The sequence below is a fragment of the Chiloscyllium plagiosum genome, unplaced genomic scaffold (assembly GCF_037043375.1).
Source record: "Chiloscyllium plagiosum isolate Xiang-an unplaced genomic scaffold, Cpla_swu_hap1 HiC_scaffold_21, whole genome shotgun sequence".
In the NCBI taxonomy this organism is placed as follows: Eukaryota; Metazoa; Chordata; class Chondrichthyes; order Orectolobiformes; family Hemiscylliidae; genus Chiloscyllium; species Chiloscyllium plagiosum.
The window spans coordinates 29678646-29703794 of record NW_028270159.1 but is presented as its reverse complement, the minus strand read 5'-3'; the positions used below and the strand labels follow the sequence as shown (position 1 = coordinate 29703794).

The following is a 25149-nucleotide window of genomic DNA, read 5'->3' as shown; positions in this document are numbered from 1 at the left end:
ACAGATGTTCAGCTGTTGACTATATTCAAGACAGATGTCTGGTTATACAGACTGAAGTGAAATGGGGCTATATGGGAAGTGGAATGATGTAACCCAGTGACTTACTTGAGCATTAACTCATGGTCCTGTGTGAGCTCCTACTACTCTGCTATCTACTAACAATAAGGTCGGAGGACTAAAGTCCCAGACTCCCAGGATAGCTCCTTTAAGTGTGGGCTGTTAGCAGTTGACATGTAAGGGTCCGAAAAATCAATATTACTATGTTTTCAGGCCTTTGATAGCTTAAAGTTCATTGATGGAAACCATGATGTGGACAAGAGTTGGAAGATTTGCGCATTTTCAGTTTACATGAAGTGCTTTTATGATATTAAGAAATTGATAGTGACATTTCAGTATTACAGCTGTATTACACCTGGCCAATCAGAATTCCAAACGTAACTCAGGCCGAATATCCCACTCTATCAACAACGAAACACAACTACCTAGTCGCAAATTTTAAAGACAAATGAGAATAAAGAAAATGCATAAAATGAAATATCCTTTTGAATACAAATCTAATCATGAAGATGTGGGGCAGAATCTTCCCAGCTCCTGAACAATGTGGCCATTAGTAAATCAATTGGAAAATAGGGTAAGATCAGCAGAGCTGAGATTTTTGACATTGAGAAGAAAAGTTGTTTTGAACAAGATTTGAACAGCGAGGTGAGCATCTCACTAGTGAGCAGTAAGAGACTTGCTTGCATTACTTTGCATTCAGGCTCAACTCAGTTATCTATTAGGCGAAAGTGGGTACTGCAGATGCTGGAGATTAGAGTCAAGATTAGAGTGGTGCTGGAAAAACACAGCAAGTCAGGCAGCATCTGAGGAGCAGGAAAATCAACGTTTCAGGCAAAAGCCCTTCATCAGGAAATTCATGATGAAGAGCTTTTGCCCAAAACATTGAATTTCCTGCTCCTCAGTTACCTATTATCCCACCTGCCAGATAGAAACTAGATAGTGACATTTCTGCCTCTCTGACACATGCACACACTGTCTCTTTTTTTGACACAGTCTCTTTTAAAAAATGAAGATTGCAATATGTTTACAGGACAGGTCGATAACGATAAACTATTTCCATTGGTCCAAGGGGTTGTAGAGATTGGGAACTCTCTTTCACAAACAGCAGTTGATGCTAGATCAATTGTTAATTTTAAATCTGAGATAGATAAATTTTTGTTAAGTAAAGGCATCAAAGGATATTGGCCAAAAGCAGGTATATGGAGTTAGGCCACAGATCAGCCATGATCTCTCTGAATGGTAAAACAGGCACAAGGGGCTGAATGGCCTACTCCTGTTCCTCGATTCCTATATTGTCCCATTTAACCCTGTGACTGATCTGTACTTTATTTGGCCTGTTTTAGAATATTTCCCTGTGGTTTCATTCTATATACACAATGCACAAACTTGTAAGGGCAGTGAAATGTTCTATTGATCCCCAGTTTTTAAAAAGATTTTCCCAGCTGTTGGGAGAAGCAGTTAGCATTTAGTCTTGTGATCTTTTCTGACACCTTTGTAAATAATTTTCAAGGAAAGAGCTAGATTTAGGAAACACTGTTGACTACAGTGTCTAGACTAGATTGTAACAGCTCTTCCTGCATCACTACGATTAAAATGGAAATCTATTCAAATGGATAAGGGACAGCATTACAGCTGTACTGAGGGAGGATATTCTCAGAAATACATCCAGGGAAGTTATTTGGGTGGAACTGAAAAATAAGAAAGGGATGATCACCTTATTGGGATTGTATTATAGACCCCCTAATAGTCAGAGGGAAATTGAGAAACAAATTTGTAAGGAGATGTCAGTTATCTCTAAGAATAATAGAGTATTGGTAGAGAATTTTAACTTTCCAAACATAGAATGGGACTGCCACTGTGTTAAGGGTTTAGATGGAGAGGTATTTGTTAAGTGTGTACAAGAACATTTTCTGATTCAGTATGTGGATGTACCTACGAGAGAAGGTGCAAAATTTGACCTACTCTTTGGAAATAAGGCGATTAAGGTTATTAAAGTGTCAGTTGGGGAGCACTTTGGAGCCAGCGACCATAATTCTATTAGTTTTAAAATAGTGATAGAAAAGGATAGACCAGATCTAAAAGTTGAAGTTCTGAATTGGAGAAAGGCTAATTTTGACGCTATTAGGCAAGAACTTTGGGGGCAGATGTTCACTGGTAAAGGCGCGGCTAGAAAATGGGAAGCTTTCAGAAATGAGATAATGAGAGTCCAGAGACAGTATATTCCTGTCAGGGTGAAAGGGAAGGCTGGTAGGTATAGGGAATGCTGGATGACTAAAGAAATTGAGTGTTTGGTTAAGAAAAAGAAGGAAGCATATGTAAGGTACAGACAGGATGGATTGAATGAATCCTTAGAATAGTATAAAGAAAGTAGGAGTATACTTAAGAGGGAAATCAGGAGGGCAAAAAGGGGATATGAGATAGCTTTGGTAAGTAGAATTAAGGAGAATCCAAAAGGTTTTTACAAATATATTAAGGACAAAAGGGGGAGAATAGGGCCCCTCAAAGATCAGCAAGGCAGCCTTTGTGTGGAGCCGCAGAAAATGGGGGAGATACTAAATGAGTATTTTGCATCAGTGTTTACTGTGGAAAAGAACATGGAGGTTATGGAATGTAGGGAAACAGATAGTGACATTTTGCAAAATGTCCATATTACAGAGGAGGAAGTGTTTGCTGGCTTGAAATACATAAAAGTCGATAAATCCCCAGGACCTGATCAGGTGTACCCCAGAACTCTGTGGGAAGCTAGAGAAGTGATTGCTGGGCCTCTTGCTGAGATATTTGTGTCATCGATAGTCACAGGTAAGGTGCCAGAAGAATCGAGATTGGCTAACGTGGTGCTACTGTTTTAAGAAGGGCGGTAAAGACAAACCAGGGAACTATAGACCAGTGAGCCTGACATTGGTGGTGGGCAAGTTGTTGGAGGGAATCCTGAGGGAGAGGATGTACATGTATTTGGAAAGGCAAGGACTGATTAGGAATAGTCAACATGACTTTGTGCGTTGGAAATGATGTCTCACAAACTTGATTGAGTTTTGTGAAGAAGTAACAAAGAGGATTCGTGAGGGCAGGTCGTGATCTATATCGACTTCAGTAAGGCGTTCGACAGGGATCCCCATGGGAAACTGGTGAGCAAGGTTAGATCTCATGGAATACAGGGATAGCTAGCCATTTGGATACAGAACTGGTTAAAGGTCGAAGACAGAGGGTGGTAGTAGAGGGTTGTTTTTCAGACTGGAGGCCTGTGACAGTGGAGTGCCACAAGGATCAGTGCTGGGTCCACCACTTTTCATCATTTATATAAATGATTTGATTAGATTAGATTCTCTACAGTGTGGAAACAAGCCATTTGGCCCAACCAGTCCACACCAATCCTCCGAAGAGTAACCCACCCAGACCCATTTCCCTCTGACTAATGCATCTAACACTATGGGCAATTTAGCATGTCCAATTCACCTAACTTGCACACCTTTCGACTGTTGGAGCAAACCCACGCAGACACAGGGAGAAAGTGCAAACTCCACACAGACATTTGCCCAAGGCTGGAATTGAACCTGGGACACTGGTGCTGTGAGGCAGCAGTGCTAACCACTGAGCCACCATGCCGCCAAATCAGTTAAAGATCAAAATCTCACTGTTTAAACTTCAAATGTCATCTACAAATTGTTCTTTAAACTATGCAGCCCACCATAAATATTGTAATTAAGAGAGGCTATCTGCACATCAGAGAAGCTTGTTTCATTTTCTGATCTGCCACTAATTCAGAATTGTTTGGAAATAGCTTAGTTTGGGAAGAAGAACAGCTATATAGTGAAGATTCCAGAATGGCTAAAGTCCAAGTATATTCCCAGAGCTGTCTAAATTTGCCTCCCCATTAAAATGATGACTCCGAGTCAGAGTGTTGGAAGTTAAGGCATTGATACTAGTTTACATTAAGATTGAAAATATGATTTTAAATGTCTGGAACTATCCCCCTGCTCTTTTTTAAAAATTCCATCATGGAAAGTGGGCAATGCTGGCTGGGCCAATGTTAATGCCTATCCAGAGATGCCCAAGATGGTGGTGGTGGTGTGCTGTCTTGTTTAACCACTGCAATCCACTTTGTTCTACAAAGGAAAACTCTCGGAACTTCGGCTCAAGAAGGCTGATGATACTTTTGTACCAAAATAAATATGGAAATTTTGTAAGCAGGATACATATTGTTTTAAATAATAACATCTCCTTTATCAGATGTATGAGGAGGAGAATAGAATGCAAGAATAATTTCTCACCACATCCTCAGCCAAGTACTTTAAGACTCTATAAAAAGAATTGCACTTGATCAAATTCAGCCTGCCATTAAAAATACAAAATTAATTTCAATCTATTTTACTAAATGTTAATTGTCATTCATATTACATTGCAGAGAAGGACAAAAGCAGAATACGTAAAACTTTGAGAATCATGTATTTACCTTAAACGATCTGGCTTTGGTTTCCTTAAAATCTTCTTCTAACATAACACCTGCACATACTACAGAATTAAATAAGACTATACATTCATGAGAACTCATTTGTTTCAAGTGGATTTTCTCCTTAGAAACAGATTTGAGCTATCAAAGCGGTTATCGAAAGGGAAAATCGCCACATTAATAACTGAATATTTGAGCAAGTTGAGGCTGAGCAGAAAGAAATTTCACACGACAAGGCACATCATGCAGAGAAATCCAAATTCGGGCTCTTTCAGGAACTGATGCTTTGCCCTTCGAGGCAATTCTCAGTAAAATGTAATTACAAATTGGTGGATCTCAATGTTTTCATCGAGAGGTAGTGCAGTTAATGGAGGAGAAAGTGAGGTCTGCAGACGCTGGAGATCAAAGTTGAAACTTTATTGCTGGAACAGCACAGCAGGTCAGGCAGCATCTAGGGAACAGTGCAGTTAATGGCCCAAGCAAAGTTAACAAAGAGGTTTTGAGTTATCCATTAATTGCAGTCCACTGCAGTTGTATCAGTTAGTCGCATCAGTAAGCTTAAAACCAAATCTTGAAATATTAGTTTAATCCAAATTAAAAATCAGAAGATGAACAAAGACAAAGACAATGCTGGTCTTATTTCTGGCCAGGTGTTTAAATGTTAAGTCCTCTCTCCAATGGCAGTCAACACTGGGTCATCTTGAATCTTCATCCGAAAAGCAATATCATTGAAAATCAGATGCGGGCATCGCAGGCTGAGCTAGTATTTATTGCCCATCCTCAATTGCTGTTGATGATATAGCGAAATGCCTTATTGAACCACTATAGTCCCATATCCACAGTGCTGCTAGAGAGTTCCAGTGATGTGTTCTAGTGAGCATAAGAGGTAAGTTTGCAGATGACACCAAAATTGGATGCGTCGTGTACAGCGAAGAAGGTTACCTCCGATTACAACAGGATCTTGATCAGATGGACCAATGGGCTGAGAAGTGGCAGATGGAGTTTAATTTAGATAAATGTGAGGTGCTGCATTTTGGGAAAGCAAATCTTAGCAGGACTTAGACATTTAATGGTAAGGTCCAAGGAAGTGTTGCTGAACAAAGAGACCTTGGAGTGCAGGTTCATAGTGCCTTGAAAGATGTGTTGCAGGTAGATAGGATAGTGAAGAAGGCGTTTGGTATGTTTTCCTTTATTGGTCAGAGTATTGAGTACAGGAGTTGGGAGGTCATGTTGCGGCTGTACAGGACATTGGTTAGGCCACTGTTGGAATACTGTGTGCAATTCTGGTCTCCTTCCTATTGGAAGGATGTTGTGAAACATGAAAGAGTTCAGAAAAGATTGACAAGGATGTTGCCAGGGTTGGAGGATTTGAGCTATAGGGAGAGGTTGAATAGGCTGGGCCTGTTTTCCCTGGAGTGTCGGAGCATGAGGGGTGACTTTATAGAGGTTTATAAAATCATGAGGCGCATGGATAGGATAAATAGACAAAGTCTCTTCCCTTGAGTGGGGGAGTCCAGAAGTAGAGTGCATAGGTTTAGGGTGAGAGGGGAAAGATATAAAAGAGACCTAAGGGGCGACTTTTTCACGCTGAGGGTGGTACGTATATAGAATGAGATGCCAGAGGATGAGGTTGAGGCTAGTACAATTGCAACATTTAAAAGTCATCTGGATGGGTATATGAATAGGAAGGGTTTGGAGGGGTATGGGCCAGGTGCTGGCAGGTGGGACTAGATTGGGGTGGGATATCTGGTCGGCATGGATGAGTTGGATCGAAGGGTCTGTTTCCGTGCTGTACATCTCTATGACTCTGTGACTGTAGACAGATTACATCAAAATATATAATATGGAAATCATTTGGGATTCTCAAAATACTTTATTGTTTCTAATGTTAAGAAAATCAATCACATAAACCCATTGATTCCTAATCAAAATTTGAAACTTTTAAAAAAATTAATTCACAGGTTGTGGGCATCACTGGCATTTATTACATTGACAAAAGGACAATTAGTAGTCAACATTGCAATGGGTCTGGAATCACATGTAGGGCAGGCTAAGTTATGATTTCCTTCTGTGTAGGACATTAGTGAACGAGATAGATTTTTGTGACAATCAGTAGTGGTTGTCGAATTGCCATTGGGCTAACCTTTTATTCTAAATTTATATTGCGGGCAAGTGATGGCCTAGTGGTATTATTGTTGGACTATTAATCCAGAGACCCAGGTAATATGCTGGGGCCTGGCTTTGAATCCTGCTACAGCAAATGGTGGAATTAGAATTCAATACAAAACAATTCTGGGATTAATTTTACCATCTGCCATGGTGGTAGCTGAACCTCTGCCTCCAGTCCATGATCCTATTAGTACAGTGACATTAACATTACACCCCTGCCTCCCACAAAGAGGTGCTATAATTATAACAGCCCTCTCCAGCAGGAATACACAGATGGATGGAACTGAAATGACAGGACATTGCAGGTCCCTGGTCAGAAGGCAAGAGTCTCCTCCTAAGTCTATTGTCCTTTTGTTTTTAATTGCACTATGATCTGCGGACTCTTTTCAACCTTACTCACCTCATTTTCTGGATTCCAAGAACTTTCAAGATTTGATTTGCAAATTTTCTTCTGACTGAAATCCTACAATTCTAGATGAATGTTTACTCAAATCTTGCCATGTGAAAACCGGACTTGTCAATGAACTGGCCTATCCATAGGAAATCTTGAAACGTTCATTTTAAATTGGTGAATAAGACAATACTGAAATTTTACAACATTTTATGAAAAAAAAATTTGCATTTACATTACAGATTTCACAAATCGAGTGTGTCTCAATGATCAACAGACAATGAAATATGTTTGCAAATGCAGCCAGTTTGTTCAGATCAGGCGCCCAAAACAGCAGTGTGACACTGATTAGGTGATCAGTTTGACTGAGATTGATTGAGGGGTAAATGTTAGTCTGGATACCCGGGAGAATTCCCCCGCTCCTCTTTGAACCCTTGATGTCCATGTGAAAGGTCGTGTGGGACCTCAGTTCCACACCTTTAGTTGAATGATTCCACCTCCAACTGTGTAACATTCCCTCAGTACTGCATGGGTGTGCCTTCTGAGATTGTGTTCAGCTTTTGGTGGGGGCTCCAAACCTACAAGCTTCAGAATCAGAGATGTGAGTGCTACCACTGAACCAACCCTTTTATGGTTTTCTGTAATTTTAATGTCAAAACTCTACTTGGTATACTTGCTCTTGTTTAATGTCTGTGGCTTCTAACATGGGTTACGGCAGAACCTGAATACATATGGTTCTGTTGCTGAATTGATTCTCTTTCTTTTGGCAGGGGGGGAACAACACCAAAGGAGTCCTCTACATATTTTGCTCTAGAAAAGCATGATATTCCTGTTGTGGTGGGCGTCACAATTTCCCTTACAATGATTTTTATTACAATGTGCGTCTATTCTGTAAGGCAGAAGAAAAACGAGAGCAAGGAGACACAACGACACTGTAAGTGCTGAACTGTTTGCTTAAGCAAACTGCTTCACTTGAGGAATGTAGACTTTTGAGCAGTGAGCAGGCAGAATGCATGCATGGGCTATCTGGGGTGAAGACTATGGGCTTTATCTATCTGAGGCCAGTGAGCTGCCCTCTCCAAACAAGTATCCAAAGACAGCTCACTTGCTTTAGACTGGCACAATATCTGGTGGGAATAAGATCAATCACTAGAAGTTTGGCAGGTTTCTTGCTGGATGGAAATAGCCTAAAGTATTTGTGTGGGGTGAGAGACAATTAAACATTTTAAGTTGTCCACTTTTGACTGAACAGCTTTCTCCAAGTAGACTACAGAATCCCTTCTGGGTCCCAACTGCACAACAGGAACTGAATTAGCATAAATTCATAGGGTTACTGCAGTAGAATGAAAAAGAGCACAATGCTTAGATGACTCTCATTTTGTACTTGTGGAGTGAGTAAAGTTCTCCATTACTGAAGACCCGTTTTGAACCTTATTGAACTGCTGAAAACTTAAATGTTTGACCCTTTGTCACACTTAAGTAAGATTGTTAAAGCATCATTGATCTTTCAGAGAGGATGTTAAACTCTGCTTTTGCCCAAATGTGAAGATCCTGCTTGAAGGACGGTAGATATATTTCTGAGCTGTCCTGGTTTTGGTGATCATTTAACTAACTGGTCACTTCAGGAGTGCTTTCTTTACCTGAATAGCAAGTATTTGGTCACGATCTGGCAAGGATCTATGTAACATATACTTTTCCATGGCTATTTGCAAGAATCAATGCTTAAATATGCACACATAGAGTCATAGAGATGTACAGCATGGAAACAGACCCTTCGGTCCAATCTGTCCATGCCAACCAGATATCCCAACCCAATCTAGTCCCACCTGCCAGCACCCGGCCCATATCCCTCCAAACCCTTCCTATTCATATACCCATCCAAATGCCTCTTAAATGTTGCAATTGTACCAACCTCCACCACTTCCTCTGCCAGCTCATTCTATACACGTACCACCCTCAACGTGCAAAAAGTTGCCCCTTAGGTCTCTTTTATATCTTTCCCCTCTCACCCTAAACCTATGCACTCTAATTCTGGACTCCCTGACCCCAGGGAAAAGACTTTGTCTATTTAATCTATTCATGCCCCTCATAATTTTGTAAACCTCTACAAGGTCACCCCTCAGCCTCCGACGCTCCAGGGAAAACAGGCCCAGCCTGTTCAGCCTCACCCTGTAGCTCAGATCCTCCAACCCTGGCAACATCCTTGTGAATGTTTTCTGAACCCTTTCAAGCTTCACAACATCTTTCCAATAGGAAGGAGACCAGAATTGCACGCAATATTCCAACAGTGGCCTAACCAATGTCCTGTACAGCTGCAACATGATCTCCCAACTCCTGTATTCAATACTCTGACCAATAAAAGAAGGCATACCAAATGCATTCTTCACTATCCTATCTACCTGCAACTCCACTTTCAAGGAGCTGTGAACCTGCACTCCAAGGTCTCTTTGTTCAGCAACACTCCCTCGGACGTTACCATTAAGTGTATAAGTCCTGCTAATGATTACAGTTTTAAAAACAAGAGAAAGAATAGTATTTCATAAATCTTGCTGTTGATTTAATTAAATAAATCAGACATCCCTAAAGCATTGAAGCTAATGAAGTCATGTTGACATGTAGCCACAGTTGAATTGGAGGTTGGAATGTGAAATCCCTTGCCAAAATTAATTGAAAGCACAATAATAAATTGGTATCAAAGCAAATGACTTGGGGAAATTTATTTATTACTTTAATTTGTGCTTATTGCTCCACCACATCTACACTAAGGAGGGATATGACAGATTTATGTCCATATGGATCAATTCCAGAAATCAGCCGATACTGTTCTGAAATTCCATTTGACAACTGCATCCTTCTGATTCCTTTCAGTGCTGCGTAACTCCAGAATGTCATGCCAGAACAGAGATCGCTTTGAGATGCAAACACACGAAAACAGGTACAGCAGTACATTTAATAATGAGTCCTGACCTGATTAAATTCTAAGAATATAAGCATCATCTTGAACCCATGTGCAAACCAGAGCAGGGTATAATTTCAGACAAAAGCCTTGCTGTAGCAACATCACATTTCACACTGTGGTGTGTCCAAAGTGTGAGAAAAGCAGCTACCAATGTGTAGAATTCTGTCACCATTAAACTCTTTCTGACCCAGGAGCAACAACCTTAAAGGGACAGGCTTCCAAGCATTGCTGTATATTAGCAGTAGACTAAGATTTTGTGTGTGATATTCCTTTTTATTTTGACTTGTCATGGGTAACAATAAAAGGAAAAATCTTATTAATCATGACTATGAAATTAAAATGTCCAAGTTTTTAAAAACAATAAGATGTGAAAACTACTAAGACAACATATTCTTGAGATATAGAAGCAATAGTTATAGATGTCTCTGTACAGCGAAGTCATAAATTGTTCTGGACTCTTTCAACACCAGTCCCTGACATTGAACTGTTCATTCAGAATCAGAAACCAGGGATAGGTTTAAGAATGACTGTTCTTTCAAGATTTGGAGATGTCGGTGTTGGACTGGGGTGTACAAAGTTAAAAATCACACAATACCAGGTTATAGTTCAACAGGAAGCACTAGCTTTCGAAGCGCTGCTCCTTCGTCAGGTGGTTATGGAGGACACAATTGTAAGACACAGAATTTATAGCAAAAGTTTATAGTGTGATGTAACTGAAATTATACATTGAAAAATACCTTGATTGTTAAGTCTCTCATCGCTTAGAATGACCATGTTAGTTTCACTTCTTTCATATGTAATCACAAAACATTTTTTAAAAGTTACATTCTCAGGTTAACTTTAACAATTGGTGTCAGCCCAGATAATGTGTTGAAGGTGTTAGCCCCTTGTGTGCTGCTGTCTGTGCCATAATGTTCAGACTGACCTCCTCAGGAGACAGACATGTGCTGCAACCAACAGGGTAACCTTCATTGTCCAGTAATTACCAGGAGCTGAAAAACTATGCCATGTTCTTTGCGGTCTGAAACACATTGTCAATGAGGATGAGCACCTCACCAAGACCTTCCCCACACCTTCACTGCTTGCCTTTAAACAACCGCCAAACCTTAAACAGATCATTGTTCATAGCAAACTGCCCGGCTTTCAAGACAACTCCATACAATCCTTTCACGGTAGGCACTGCAAGACGTGTCAGAGTGTGGACATATCCCCATTATGCGTGGGGATACCTCCCAACATGTACGTGGCAGGTACTTATGTGACTCATCCAACGTTGTCTATCTCGTACGCTGCAGGCAAGGATGCCCTGAGGCATGGTACATTGGGGAAACCAAGCAGAGGCTACAGCAATGGATGAATTGGCACCGCATAACAATCAACAGACAGGAGTGTTCCCTCCCAGTTGGAGAACACTTCAGCTGTTCGGGACATTTGACCTCGGACCTTTGGGTGACCATCCTCCAAGGCGGACTTCGGGACAGGCAGCAGTGAAAAGTGGCCGAGCAAAGGCTGTTAGCTAAGTTCGGTACCAATAGAGAGGGCCTCAACCGGGACTTTGGGTTCATGTCACACTACAGGTGACCACTATTGCACTATACACACACATAGACACTGCTATTGCCATACACATACACACTCCTATACACAGACACACACAGACACTCACATGCTCCTACAGACACAAACACTCCCACACTCACACACGCACCCTCTCACAGACTTAGACCCCTTTACACTCACGCACACACATATACACTCTCCCTCACACTCACAACCCATCCCCCCCCCACAAACACACACACACACAAACCCACACGCACACATATACATACACGTTTGTGGGGTGAATTTGTACTTGCAGAGTTACATTGTACTTTGCTCAAAAATTGCATGAATCCATGAAAGATTCTGTTAATTCATTTTTTAGATTAGAATCAGTCTAAACATTATGGCACAGACAGCAGCACACAAGGGGCTAACACCTTCAACACATTATCTGGCTGACACCAATTGTTAAAGTTAACTTGAGAATGTAACTTTTAAAAAAAGTTTTATGATTTACATATGAAAGAAGGGAAACTATCATGGTCATTCTAACAGATGAGAGACTTAACAAACAATCGAGATATTTTTCAATGTATAATTTCAGTTACATCACAGTGTAAACTTTTGCTATAAATTCTGTCTTACAATTGTGTACTCCACAACCACCTGATGAAGGAGCAGTGCTCAGAAAGCTAGTGCTTCCAATTAACCTGTTGGACGATAACCTGGTATTGTGTGATTTTTAACTTTGTTCTTTCAAAGATCATGTACAAGCAGCAGGCCAAATGCTATCCTTCTGTGCTGTGTCTTTCCATGATCCAATTACTGTCATTCATAAACAGTAAACAATTGATACAAAGTTGTTTAATTTCAAACTTCTAAATGGAACACATGGAGCAATGATTTCGAGGTTTTCATTCAATAAAACCCAGAGTGTCTGCAAGTATTCTGAAGAGTAACCCTTGCACACATCTGTGATATGTGTGAGTCTAAGGTCTGCTGAAGTCCATGGTACTTGGATAAGGAGACATTGTCTTGCAGCGAGAGAATACAAGATCTGTGTTGGGCAGGGAAAAGTTCTGAAGCTTTAAATAGCTCAGTAGAATTGAGTTGAAAACTTTTTAAAAGGTGGTTTCAATGAGTATATTTTAATGTACTCCTTTTAATACCTATCATTACACCAATGTGGAGCCAACAGAAAGTTAGAAAATAAACTCATTAGGAAAACAATTTGTCCTGGTTAGGAACAGGTTCCATTCCACTACAATTAATTGCTCCTATCTTATTCCAATACAAGTTTGGGATACAATTTGAATTTTATTCGGTACATTATTGCTGCTATTGAAGTAATTGCATCATGACTATTGCTGCTGTTCCCTTCCGCTCATGCCTATGTATGGACAAGTAGCTAATACTTCATTAACTTGGTTGAGAAAGTGACATTACTTCCCCAACCTATGCACTAATCCAAACGATCATATTAATCTCTGATTTACCCTTTTGTTTCTTACAAGTTTTTAATTCCATGTTACCTCCATTTAGCAAATCAATGGTTGAATTTAGGAACCTTTTCAACTACATGATGAAATGTATGTCACTAATAAGTGAAGAGGCTGTGTTCTCAGTATGTGTCACAATTTCACCTCTGCTGAATGTATTGCATGCCTCTTTATGATGGGATAAATGATTTTTGGTTTCATTTCTTTTTCCTGATCACTTGCCCTCAATTCCTTCCAGACAATCCGTGTCACTGAAGGAGGAACAGGATTACTTGTGCCATTGATTGGTTATCATGACTGAGAATCAGTTGATCAATGGCTAGGTTATGAGGGGGGTGGGGGGTGGGGGAGGGTTGCAATTTTCTCCCTACCTGAAATCCTTTCCTCCTATTTACCATACTCTTGCCCACTCACTCAACGTAAGTAAACTTGAAGCCTCTTTGCACCCTCCTCACATCTCACATTTAAACCTACCTTTGTATCACCCACAAACTTGGGAATATTATGTTTGGTCTCCACATCCAAATCATTGATCAAGGGGCCCAAGCACTGATGCTAGTGAGCAACGGTGGTGGAGGGAGTGGAGGTTTGTTGATACGATACAAAATTAGCATTTGGTGCTTAGTCCTGAAGTATGGCTGGTATTTTCTTCATTGCCTGCTGCACTTGCTTATTTACTTTCAGCATCCGGTGTACAAGGACATCCAGTTGCAACTTCTCATTCCCAATCTTTTGCCAGTCAGTTAATAATCTACCTTCCTTTTTTGCTATCAAAATGGAGAACCTGTTTATCCACATTACACGTCTTCTGTTACACATCTGCCCACTCACTCAACTTGACAAATCATACCAAAGCATCTCTACATCCTCCTCACGGTTCACCCTCCCACCCAGCTTTGTGTCTATTTTACTAATGCCATTGAATCTAATTGGAACATTCTTCTTCCAAGAAGCATAGCAGTGCTCCCAATGGGAGACCAAATGAGCTGTCAGGTTAAAGAGGGAAGAGCAGAATAATAATGGAATCCTAAATAGTAGTGGAAAAGGTAGACAAGGGAACTCATGAAAAGGTTTTGACTTTCGATCAGGCACAGATTTATTCCTGTCTGTAGTTCATCTCCTGGCAACATTGTCATTCATCATGTATGGGTAGAAAGGTCACTTAGCATCTTGACACAGGAAATAGCTTGGACCTGTATATTTAGGTTCATTTTGCAATTGTCATAGATCATCATAGAACCCCTATAGTGTGGAAACAGGCCATTTGGCCCATCAAATTCACACCTCTGAAGAACATCATACCCTGACCTACGCCTTTATGCTTTCCCTATAACTCTGCATTTCCCATGGCTAACTGACCTAGCCTGCAAATCCCTGAACATTATGGGCAATTTAGCATGGCCAATCCATCTAACCGCACCCCTTTGAACTGTGGGAAGAAACCAAAGCACCTGAAGGAAGCCCACACAGACATGGGGAGAAAGTGCAAGATCCATACAGACAGTCGCCTGAGGATGGAATTGAACCCAGGTCCCTGGCGCTGTGGGGTAGCAGTGCTAACCACTGAGTCACTATGCCGCCCAATAATAAATAAAAGTCTCCTTGATTTTGTTGGAACTTCCATTTGCTGCTCTGTAACTGGGTCTGAAAAAGTTTAGACCATGTTCCATTTTCTCTGCTGCCTTAGTGTGCCTGAGAATGGACAGTGCAAAGACCAAAATAAACTGCTAATTATCGCAAATATTGCATCATCTTTTACATTGTTAAATAAGATAGAAGCGATGAGGAATTTGCAACAGTAACAGTATGTGATGGATGGCAGTTATAGGAAGGGGGAAAGTCTCAGGTACAGTCACTTGGATGGGTTACCTCCAGGAAGGGTGAGAGAGGTCAGCACCTTGGGCAGAAGTCTTTTGTGGATATACCCATTTCAAACAGGTATGCTGTTTTGGAAAATGTAGGGGCTGATGGATTCTCAGGGGAACGTAGCACGAACAGCCAAGTTTCTGGTATTGAGACTGGCTGTAATGCAATGAGGGGTACTTCAGCTTCCAAGAGGTCAATTGTGTTAGGGGATTCTGTAGTCAGAGGTACAGACAGACGTTTCTGTGGCCAGCAGAGAAAAAGCAGAATGGTGTATTGTTTCCCTGGTGCCAGGATCAAGGATGTCTCAGAGAATGTGCAGAATGTTCTCATGGGGGAGAGCGGCCAGCAGGAGGTCATTGTCCACATTGGAACCAACAATATAGGAAGGGAAAAGGTTGAGATTCTGAAGGGTAATTACAGAGAGTTAGGCAGAAATTTAAAAAGGAGGTCCTCAAGGGTAGTAATATCTGGATTACTCCCAGTGCTACGAGCTAGTGAGGGCAGGAATAGGAGGAGAGAGCAGATGAATGCATGGCTGAGGAGCTGGTGTATGGGAGAAGGATTCACATTTTTGGATCATTGGAATCTCTTTTCGGGTAGAAGTGACCTGTACAAGAAGGACAGATTGCACCTAAATTGGAAGGGGACTAATATACTGGCAGGGAAATTTGCTAGGACTGCTTGGGAGGATTTAAACTAGTAAGGTGGGGGGTGGGACCCAGGGAGATAGTGAGGAAAGAAATCGATCTGAGACCGGTACAGCTGAGAACAGAAGTGAGTCAAACAGTCAGGGTAGGCAGGGACAAGGCAGGACTAATAAATTAAACTGCATTTATTTCAATGCAAGGGGTTTAACAGGGAAGGCAGATGAACTCAGGGCATGGTTAGAAACATGGGACTGGGATATCATAGCAATTACAGAAACACACTCAGGGATGGACAGGACTGGCAGCTTAATGTTCCAGGATACAAATGCTACAGGAAGGATAGAAAGGGAGACAAGAGAGGAGGGGAAGTGGCATTTTTGATAAGGGATAGCATTACAGCTGTGCTGAGGGAGGATATTCCTGGAAATACATCCAGGGATGTTATTTGGGTGGAACTGAGAAATAAGAAAGGGATGATCACCTTATTGGGATTGTATTATAGACCCCTCAATTGTCAGAGGGAAATTGAGAAACAAACTTGTAAGGAGATCTCAGCTATCTGTAAGAATAATAGGGTAGTTATGTTAGGGGATTTTAACTTTCCAAACATCAACTGGGACTGCCACAGTGTTAAAGGTTTAGATGGAGAGGAATTTGTTAAGTGTGTACAAGACAATTTTCTGATTCAGTATGTGGATGTACCTACTAGAGAAGGTGCAAAACTTGACCTACTCTTGGGAAATAAGGCAGGGCAGGTGACTGAGGTGTCAGTGGGGGAGCACTTTGGGGCCAGCGACCATAATTCTATTCATTTTAAAATAGTGATGGAAAAGGATAGACCATATCTAAAAGTTGAAGTTATAAATTGGAGAAACACCAATTTTGATGGTATAAGGCAAGAACTTTTGAAAGCTGATTGGAGGCAGATGTTCGCAGGGAAAGGGACAGCTGGAAAATGGGAAGCCTTCAGAAATGAGATAACAAGAATCCAGAGAAAGTATATTCCTGTCAGGGTGAAAGGGAAGGCTGGTAGGTATAGGGAATGCTGGATGACTAAAGAAATTGAGGGTTTGGTTAAGAAAAAGAAGGAAGCATATGTCAGGTATAGACAGGATAGATCGAGTGAATCCTTAGAAGAGTATAAAGAAAGTAGGAGTATACTTAAGAGGGAAATCAGGAGGGCAAAACGGAGACATGGGATAGCTTTGGCAAATAGAATTAAGGAGAATCCAAAGGGTTTTTACAAATATATTAAGGACAAAAGGGTAACTAGGGAGAGAATAGGGCCCCTCAAAGATCAGCAAGGCAGCCTTTGTGTGGAGCTACAGAAAATGGGGGGGATACTAAACAAGTATTTTGCATCAGTGTTTACTGTGGAAAAGGATATGGAAGATATAGACTGTAGAGAAATAGATGGTGACATCTTGCAAAATGTCCAGATTACAGAGGAGGAAGTGCTGGACGTCTTGAAATGGTTAAAGGTGGATAAATCCCCAGCACCTGATCAGGTGTACCCGAAAACACTGTGGGAAGCTAGAGAAGTGATTGCTGGGCCTCTTGCTGAGATATTTGTATCATCGATAGTCACAGGTGAGGTGCTGGAAGACTGGCGGTTGGCAAACGTGGTGCCACTGTTTGAGAAGGGCAGTAAAGACAAGCCGGTGAGCCTGACCTCGGTGGTGGACAAGTTGTTGGAGGGAATCCTGAGGGACAGGATGTACATGTATTTGGAAAGGCAAGGACTGATTCGGGATAGTCAACATGGCTTTGTGTGTGGGAAATCATGTCTCACAAACTTGATTGAGTTTTTTGAATAAGTAACAAAGAAGATTGATGAGGGCAGAGCAGTAGATGTGATCTATATGGACTTCAGTAAGGCTTTTGACAAGGTTCCCCATGGGAGACTGATTAGCAAGGTTAGATCTCATGGAATACAGGGAGAACTGGCCATTTGGATACAGAACTGGCTCAAAGGTAGAAGACAGAGGGTGGTGGTGGAGGGTTGTTTTTCAGACTGGAGGCCTGTGACCAGTGGAGTGCCACAAGGATCGTTGCTGGGCCCTCTACTTTTTGTCATTTACATAAATGATTTGGATGCGAGCATAAGAGGTACAGTTAGTAAGTTTGCAGATTACACCAAAATTGGAGGTGTAATGGACAGCGAAGAGGGTTACCTCAGATTACAACAGGGTCTGGACCAGATGGGCCAATGGGCTGAGAAGTAGCAGAAGGAATTTAATTCAGATAAATGCGAGGTGCTGCATTTTGGAAGAGCAAATCTTAGCAGGACTTATACACTTAATGGTAAGGTCATAGGGAGTGTTGCTGAACAAAGAAACCTTGGAGTGCAGGTTCATAGCTCCTTGAATGTGGAGTCGCAGGTAGATATTATAGTGAAGAAGGCGTTTGGTATGCTTTCCTTTATTGGTCAGAGTATTGAGTACAGGGGTTGGAAGGTCATGTTGCGGCTGTACAGGGCATTGGTTAGGCTACTGTTGGAATACTGTGTGCAGTTCTGGTCTCCTACCTTTCAGAAAGATGTTGTGAAACTTGAAAGGGTTCAGAAAAGATCTACAAGGATGTTGCCAGGGTTGGAGAATCTGAGCTACAGGGAGAGGCTGAACAGGCTGGGGCTGTTTTCCCTGGAGCGTTGGAGGCTGAGGCACCTTATAGAGGTTTACAAAATTATGAGGGGCATGGATCGGGAGTCCAGAACTAGAGGGCATAGGTTTAGGGTGAGAGGAGAAAGATATAAAAAAGACCTAAAGGGCAACTTTTTTCACACAGAGGGTGGTACGTGTATGGAATGAGCTGCCAGAGGAAGTGGTGGAGGCTGGTACAATTGCAACATTTAAGAGGCATTTGGATGGGTATATGAATAGGAAGGGTTTGGAGGGATATGGGCCGGGTGCTGGCAGGTGGGACTAGATTGGGTTGGGATATCTGGTCAGCATGGAAGGGTTGGACCGAAGGGTCTGTTTTCATGCTGTCCATTTCTATGAATCTATGACTCTATTTATTGCCCATATGAAACATGACCTCTGAATAAATTAGCAATTAAGATATATATTTATAACAAAGGAATCATGACTTTTTCATATCTCACATTTCTTGAAAACAGAGCATTTGAGGAGGACAACCCCAGTCATGCTGTTGAGCAAACTACTCATGAGAGGCCAAGTGATATAGCATCCTCGCCAAAGCAGTCATCAATCAAAGCCATAACAGTGACAGCGGAGTTTGCTCTGGTCAGCCAAAGCGAGAATTTCTTCTCCATCAGTAGAAACAACCACCTCCAAGCTTCAAACAAGGATTCTTCGAAAGGAGATCAACAGGTCAGGGACGTACTTCCATTATTAGGGAGTGAATTTCATTTGTGAAAGGGAGGAATCATTAGTAAATCTAATCAGGGCAGGGAAAATGAGGTAACTAGAGCCTGGGTTTCACTTGGTGCCACTATGAATGGAACTTTTAAAAAGCACCAGTCAGTGTTATAATTGAGGAGACACTTTGTTTCTATGAAATTAATCAGCTGAAAAAACAGCTAACCCATTATTATAACACCTCTTCCTGAAGTGTGGCTTCTTTTGTGAACTGGCCACCTTATGTATAGAGCTTTCTGCAACATTTGCAAAGGCTGTGAAAGTGCATCAACAGAAAAGCTGGGCAAATATTTCTGTAAACAGGACTGAGAAATATCTTAGTTAAGAGAAAGTGAGGGCTGCGAATGGTGAAGATCAGAGTCGAAAAGTGTGGTGCTGGAAAAGCACAGCTGGTTAGGCTGACAAAGAGTTCATACTCGAGATGTTGACTCTCCTGTTCCTCGGATACTGCCTGACTGAATATCTTAGTTAAGCCACCTAGTGTGCTTATGTTGTTAATTGGTGAATGATAGAACTAAAACAAATTTACCATGTCAATCTGGGAGAACACTTGTTAAAAAAAAATCTGAAGGAATTCATTCATTTTTCTGCACCTTCTCCTTTCAAATTAATATTTGGTCCAATCTGCTCAGTCACATCCTAGGCAGACCAAATATTACCTGACCCTACCACCGATCATCCAGGACTTCACAGCTCTCTCTCCACAATTATCACAAATCCTCACAAACCATCTCCCAAGAACCTCCAGTCTACCTAGCTCCCAGATCCGTTACAATCTGTATTACACTTCCAGCATCCTCCTTCTCGATGGTTCACATATACACATATTCTTGTTCAGTACATTTTGGTGCTTGCAAAGTGCACCTTCCATTGCTCCTGGCCTCCTTATCTTCTCTCACGGGTGCTCCTGAGCAAAGCAAACACTTCTGATCTTCGAATATTCTTCTCACTTCTGCAACACGTACCAACCCTCCTTAACTGCTCAGAGATCCTAAGGCCATCCTCCCACTGCAGACATACTCCATTGTCTTCCAGCACCACAACTTTGATATTCAAATTCTCGAAACCCTTCTCAATATTCCCCTAGCAGGTTTGTGTTGTGCTGCCTATTTCATCCAGACCCCAAACTGTGTCATTCTTTACCATTGAAAGAATCACTCGGTAACTCGGTAACTCTGGAAGTGAATCCCCACACCCCTCCACTTTGACCTCCTCCCTCCCAAGTTCTATTTCACAGAATTAAATGATGTTTTAGTACACTGTGGGCAAAAATGTTTTTCTTCCAACATTTAATGCCCAATGTTTAATGCTCAACAACCTTAGAACTGTGTACTGTATGTGTGTTTAATTATTCTCATTCTCTTTGCTAGAAGGAGGCCAAATTCACCAGTCCCAGCAGGAGTAGATCATCTCTTTCACATCATGAAAACATAGTAAAGGAGCCAAATACTTGGAAGCAAAGTGCTATATTCCAGGAAAAGCTATTGACCTCTCTGCTGATGGTGGAACTGAACAGGAATCCTTTCACAGAAGAACGTCATAAAATAGATCCGCTAACTCGATCGAACTCTATCCCCTGCTGTGCCAAAAAGGCTTCATTGAGGAATGAGCAAGCTCTTTTCAATGCTCGTTCCCATTCTGACAAAGTACAAGGAACCTCATATTTTAGCCTACAGCCTATTGGAAAACAGCCTATGGATCCTGGAATGGGGCAGCTTCACAGCGAGCCAACTTCAAGTGACTTGTTAGAAAACCTTTCTGGTGCTGCAAGAATGAGCACAGGGATCGAATCTGTTACGACGGATGTTCTTGTGTACTCCCAACTCCCAGCGGCATCATCCCTTCCAACCCTAGTTCCCAGCACTGCATCCGTGCAGCTTATATCAGTTCCACATAAACAGGTACCGTTTCCTGCAGGCAAATGTAGAAAGACCCCTCTGCATGCCATGAACTATCAGCAAATAAACCGCACAAAGTTAACATGGTCATCTCTACAGGCAAAGTCACTCTTTAGCATGGTTATATTCCAATTTGGTGGTGCAGTTGGACCAGGCTATTGTGCCAATTTCAATGGCTGTGCAGAAATTCTTTTTTTATTCTTAGCTAGTACCTGGACTATTACTGATTTCCAAGAGTAAAATAGCATAGTATTCTCTGTAGATGAAGAAGATATTAGCTGTGTCTACTTCACTGAGAAAGTAATAAGGTAGCAACTATTGTAGAGAATTAATGACAAAGACACAACAGTGAAAATACAGTCGTGAATATAACAACATGGTCGGGCTAAGTTTAATTGAGGCTCACTGGATTAGTGGTGCTGGAAGAGCACAGCAGTTCAGGCAGCATCCAGGTCTAGTTTCCAGCATCTGCAGTCATTGTTTTTACCTCCTTAATTGAGGCTCAGTCTATGAAACAATAGGCGTGTACAAACGTGTAAATTCTTCCAACATATACCAATAGCAGACAGCAAGACTGAGAGAGATTCTTGGTCTGTCATGTGATGGCAGGAATTGGGAGCTGCTAACATCGCTACCCATAACTCTAGGCTACAATGTGCATGGAAATGTCCATGCTGTCACAGTAGCTCAGGGACCTGTTGCAGATGCCCAAGATGGACATTCATTTATCTGTCTCCTTAATTCATCTGCAAGAGTTGGGTTTGGTGGTGGATTGCCAGAATTCCTTCACTCCTCCTATTGATTCCATTTACCGACAACAGATGGGTGGATGGCCATTAATGAGACTGAGCACAGAAAATGGTTGGAGCCTTCAAACTGCTTGAGTTGGACGGTTGTTGCTGCACCCGCTTCCAGCAGATGAGAAGATCTCCTCCCATGGATATCATAATGTGACAGAAAAAATGAGAGAAACATTAAATAACTTTGTGTTAATGGCTGCCATTATTTAATGCATCAACAGGTATTTCTGTCCATTGACTTGAGGGATGTTGGTGGCAGTGTTTGGGGAATGAGAAACAACAAACTTTGCTCAGAGCAACAACACAGGTCCCTTCCATATACTGTGCAAATTTCACAATACCGTGCCCCTGTACTGAGCAGGTGTAAATTTCTACAGTTCCCAAACATGTAAAGAAAAATGCAAACAGCTGAAGAAACTCAGCAGGAACCTGAGGTCTAAAGAGTCATAAGAGCTGACGTTTCGAGTCTAACTGACCCTTTGTCAAAGCTTTGACAAAGGGTCAGTTAGACTCGAAACGTCAGCTCTTTTCTCTCCTTACAGATGCTGCCAGACCTGCTGAGATTTTCCAGCATTTTCTCTTTTGGTTTCAGATTGCAGCATCCGCAGTAATTTGCTTTTGTCTAAAGGTTCATATTGGATTTGAAATGAAAACTCCATTACCCTTTTCACAGCTGCCTGCTGTATAGCTCCAGCACTTTCTGGTTTTATTTCAGATCTCCAGCATCTGCAGTACTCAGCTTTTATTATAATTGGCAATTGGTTAATTGCCCCCAAGCGGAGACCAGGTGTGGTCACACTCCGGAAAAAACAAATACAGTAAATCTACCCTTCATCTTCTGGTTTTTGTAAAGATGTGATAACTATGGACTGCCTGTAAGAATGTTTACCCAGTAAATTAACGAGGCAGTGTGTTGTTTTAAGAGCACAGATTCCATAACCTCCCCTCTACCCAATGTTTTCATTGTACTGTGGAACCAACAGAAAATTATTGTTCGTATGGTCAGCTTTGAATAAGCTTCTGTCTAAATAGAAGATCCTGTTCATTTCTGCTTTTAGAACATAGCTCCCTGCATTTCTGAAATATGTCTAAGGCACAGAGTAACAAGTAACCCAACAAAATTGGCTAAAACTTGGACTGTGTTTCCCCTTTGGCACGAGTCTGTGTTATGTTTCAAGCATCATCTTCTTTCTGATCATTAGCCTTAGTTACCTTGCTCTTGACAGTAACTTGCTTTTTGTTCAGTTTGGATTCAGTCTCCCACTTTTATTTAAGAAACAAAATCAGTGATGTTGGTTTTTCTGAGATAATGTGTCTGTCTGTGTTTTTTTTACCAACAGCTCGACGGACTGAATTGTGAATGATTGACTGGAACCAGATGACAAACCTCGAAGCAAAGCATGGTTGGCTGGACTGCCTCAACACTGTCAATGTAGTAGACGCATATTGTGAAGGTTGGATTGTCTTCAATCACCTCAAATCAGAGGATGCATGAATCTGTCGAGAAACTGGATCCACATCAGGGAGCTAATAAGGCGAAGGGTGCGTACCTGCTTTAAGGTCGTTAAACAAAAAATGACATTCTTTTCAACAACAACAATATTTTTATCCTAAGTTACTAATTGTACAATCCTTCCACAATAAGAAAATTTTCAATAATAGCCACATAAGTATGTCCCATCATATAAAAGATCAACATTGTACAAATGTTCCAACAAACCCAATGATATCCTCATGTGTCACTTGATTATAAATTTACCAAAGCAAGTGACAACAAAGAATAAAAAACCGAACTAAAACAGGAGCAGTACACTTGACTTTAGCTAGGAGAAAGTGAGGACTGCGGATGCTGGAAATCAGCATCTAGTGTGTGTGGTGCTGGAAAAGCACAACATGTCAGGCAGCACCTGAGGAGTAGGAGAATCAACATTTCAGGCATCAGCCCTTCATCAGACCTGCTGTGCTTTTCCAGCACCACAGTCTCTACTTGACTACAGCTCACTGATTCCTGAAGAGAACCGTTGACAATTACACTGAAGTGGTCAACATCTCTAAAACTTAACATCTCTGCATCCGTTCCCAAATCTGCTGCCAATGTTGCACCTTCCTATCAAGAGAAAGTGCCAGTGTCTCCAAATGCACATTTTTCAAATCAAATTGAACGCATGATAATATTTTGATGGCTGTTTGAGTGCCATATGAGGACAATTAACTTTCTGGTCATCAAAAATGCGAATGGCATCAGTCAGTGCAAACTGGGGACATTTTACCCTTGACATTCATCCCAATAAACAGATCAGGATCAGTGCAATCACTTTTTGTCTAACTCCCAACAGCCTCCCTGAAGATGGAGATCATAGGAGAGTCTTGCAATTTGTAAAGAGATTACCCTGTTTTGCATTGTTATGCCAAACCATACCATTCAATGTGAGGACCAATTCATCCTTTCTACTTGTGGCATAATAGAATCTGTGGAAGATCTATGATTTAATCAAGTTCACTCATACACAATTACTAACCTGCATTTGATGAAAAGGTCAACATTTATGTTAATGAAAGATGTAATTCTAAATGGTTTTATTTGTGTGCTAACAAATTTCTTATAAATGTTCTGTAACTTGTACATAAGTTTACAATAAGTCAATCCATTTCTTGAAAGTATGAATTTTCATTGCCTAATGATCACTGAGTAGTTATAGACAATGTTCTGTGAAAAATAACAAGTGTGTACTGAGAACTACTGGAAAGACAGATCACAAATAACCTAAATTAGTCTGAAATTGGTGGAAGTGAATCTGGGCTTTGAAATATGTGTAATAATTACTAGTGAAGCAGATACATGCAGCACTAGAATAGGAGAAACAAAAGATGATTAAATCTTAAATTGAGTGTTGTAAATCAACATGATGTTTGGTATGATTAGTACAGCTTAGTTCTGCTGATAGAAGTATTATAAATTCACTGATGTTACACCACTGATATGAGTATAGTCTAAATAAAGGAAATCCCTTGTGTTAAACTTAGCAGGCAATTGACTTTGTTTCGTTAAACTGCCATAAATTTTATGTGACACTTCTTTTGTAAACTGTTTTTATGTGTTGTGGAAAGACACACTATTGTCTGTAAAACAATGCTTATTTTTGTTCGCCATCTTTTGCAAATTCTAATAAATTTGACTTCTACGAACAATCAGTCAGCAATTTTATTGTTTTGTAAAAAAGCAGATGAATAATACATGAAGAGAAAACATACCAGTTAGGACAAGCTTCAGTGGATGATGTTCATTTTTTGTTGAAGGAGTAAAGGTGCAAGCAAGCATTCATTTGATTGAAATACTAAACCACAAGCAACAGGCGCTGTCATCAACCCTTGATAAATACTGTGTTAACATGAAGGTGATTTTCTTAAAATAAAAGGAATTGCACAGAATTTACAATATAGAAACAAGCTATTCAGCCAAACTTGTCTATGTTGGTGTCTCTGCACTA

At 41.0% G+C, this 25149-nt stretch overlaps 1 protein-coding gene across 1 annotated transcript in view; it reads left to right on the top strand.

The window, feature by feature from the left end:
- The window catches only part of LOC122564812 (uncharacterized), a 107387-nt gene extending 82543 nt beyond the window's left edge, over nt 1-24844 (top strand). Inside the window, exons 12-16 of the mRNA XM_043720095.2 lie at nt 7835-7998; nt 9933-9999; nt 18702-18915; nt 20334-20864; nt 23002-24844. Of these exons, the coding sequence (XP_043576030.2) occupies nt 7835-7998; nt 9933-9999; nt 18702-18915; nt 20334-20864; nt 23002-23025 (1000 nt within the window). The 3' untranslated portion in view covers nt 23026-24844. The remainder of the gene's footprint in view (nt 1-7834; nt 7999-9932; nt 10000-18701; nt 18916-20333; nt 20865-23001) is intronic.
- Nucleotides 24845-25149: the final 305 nt, after the last annotated feature.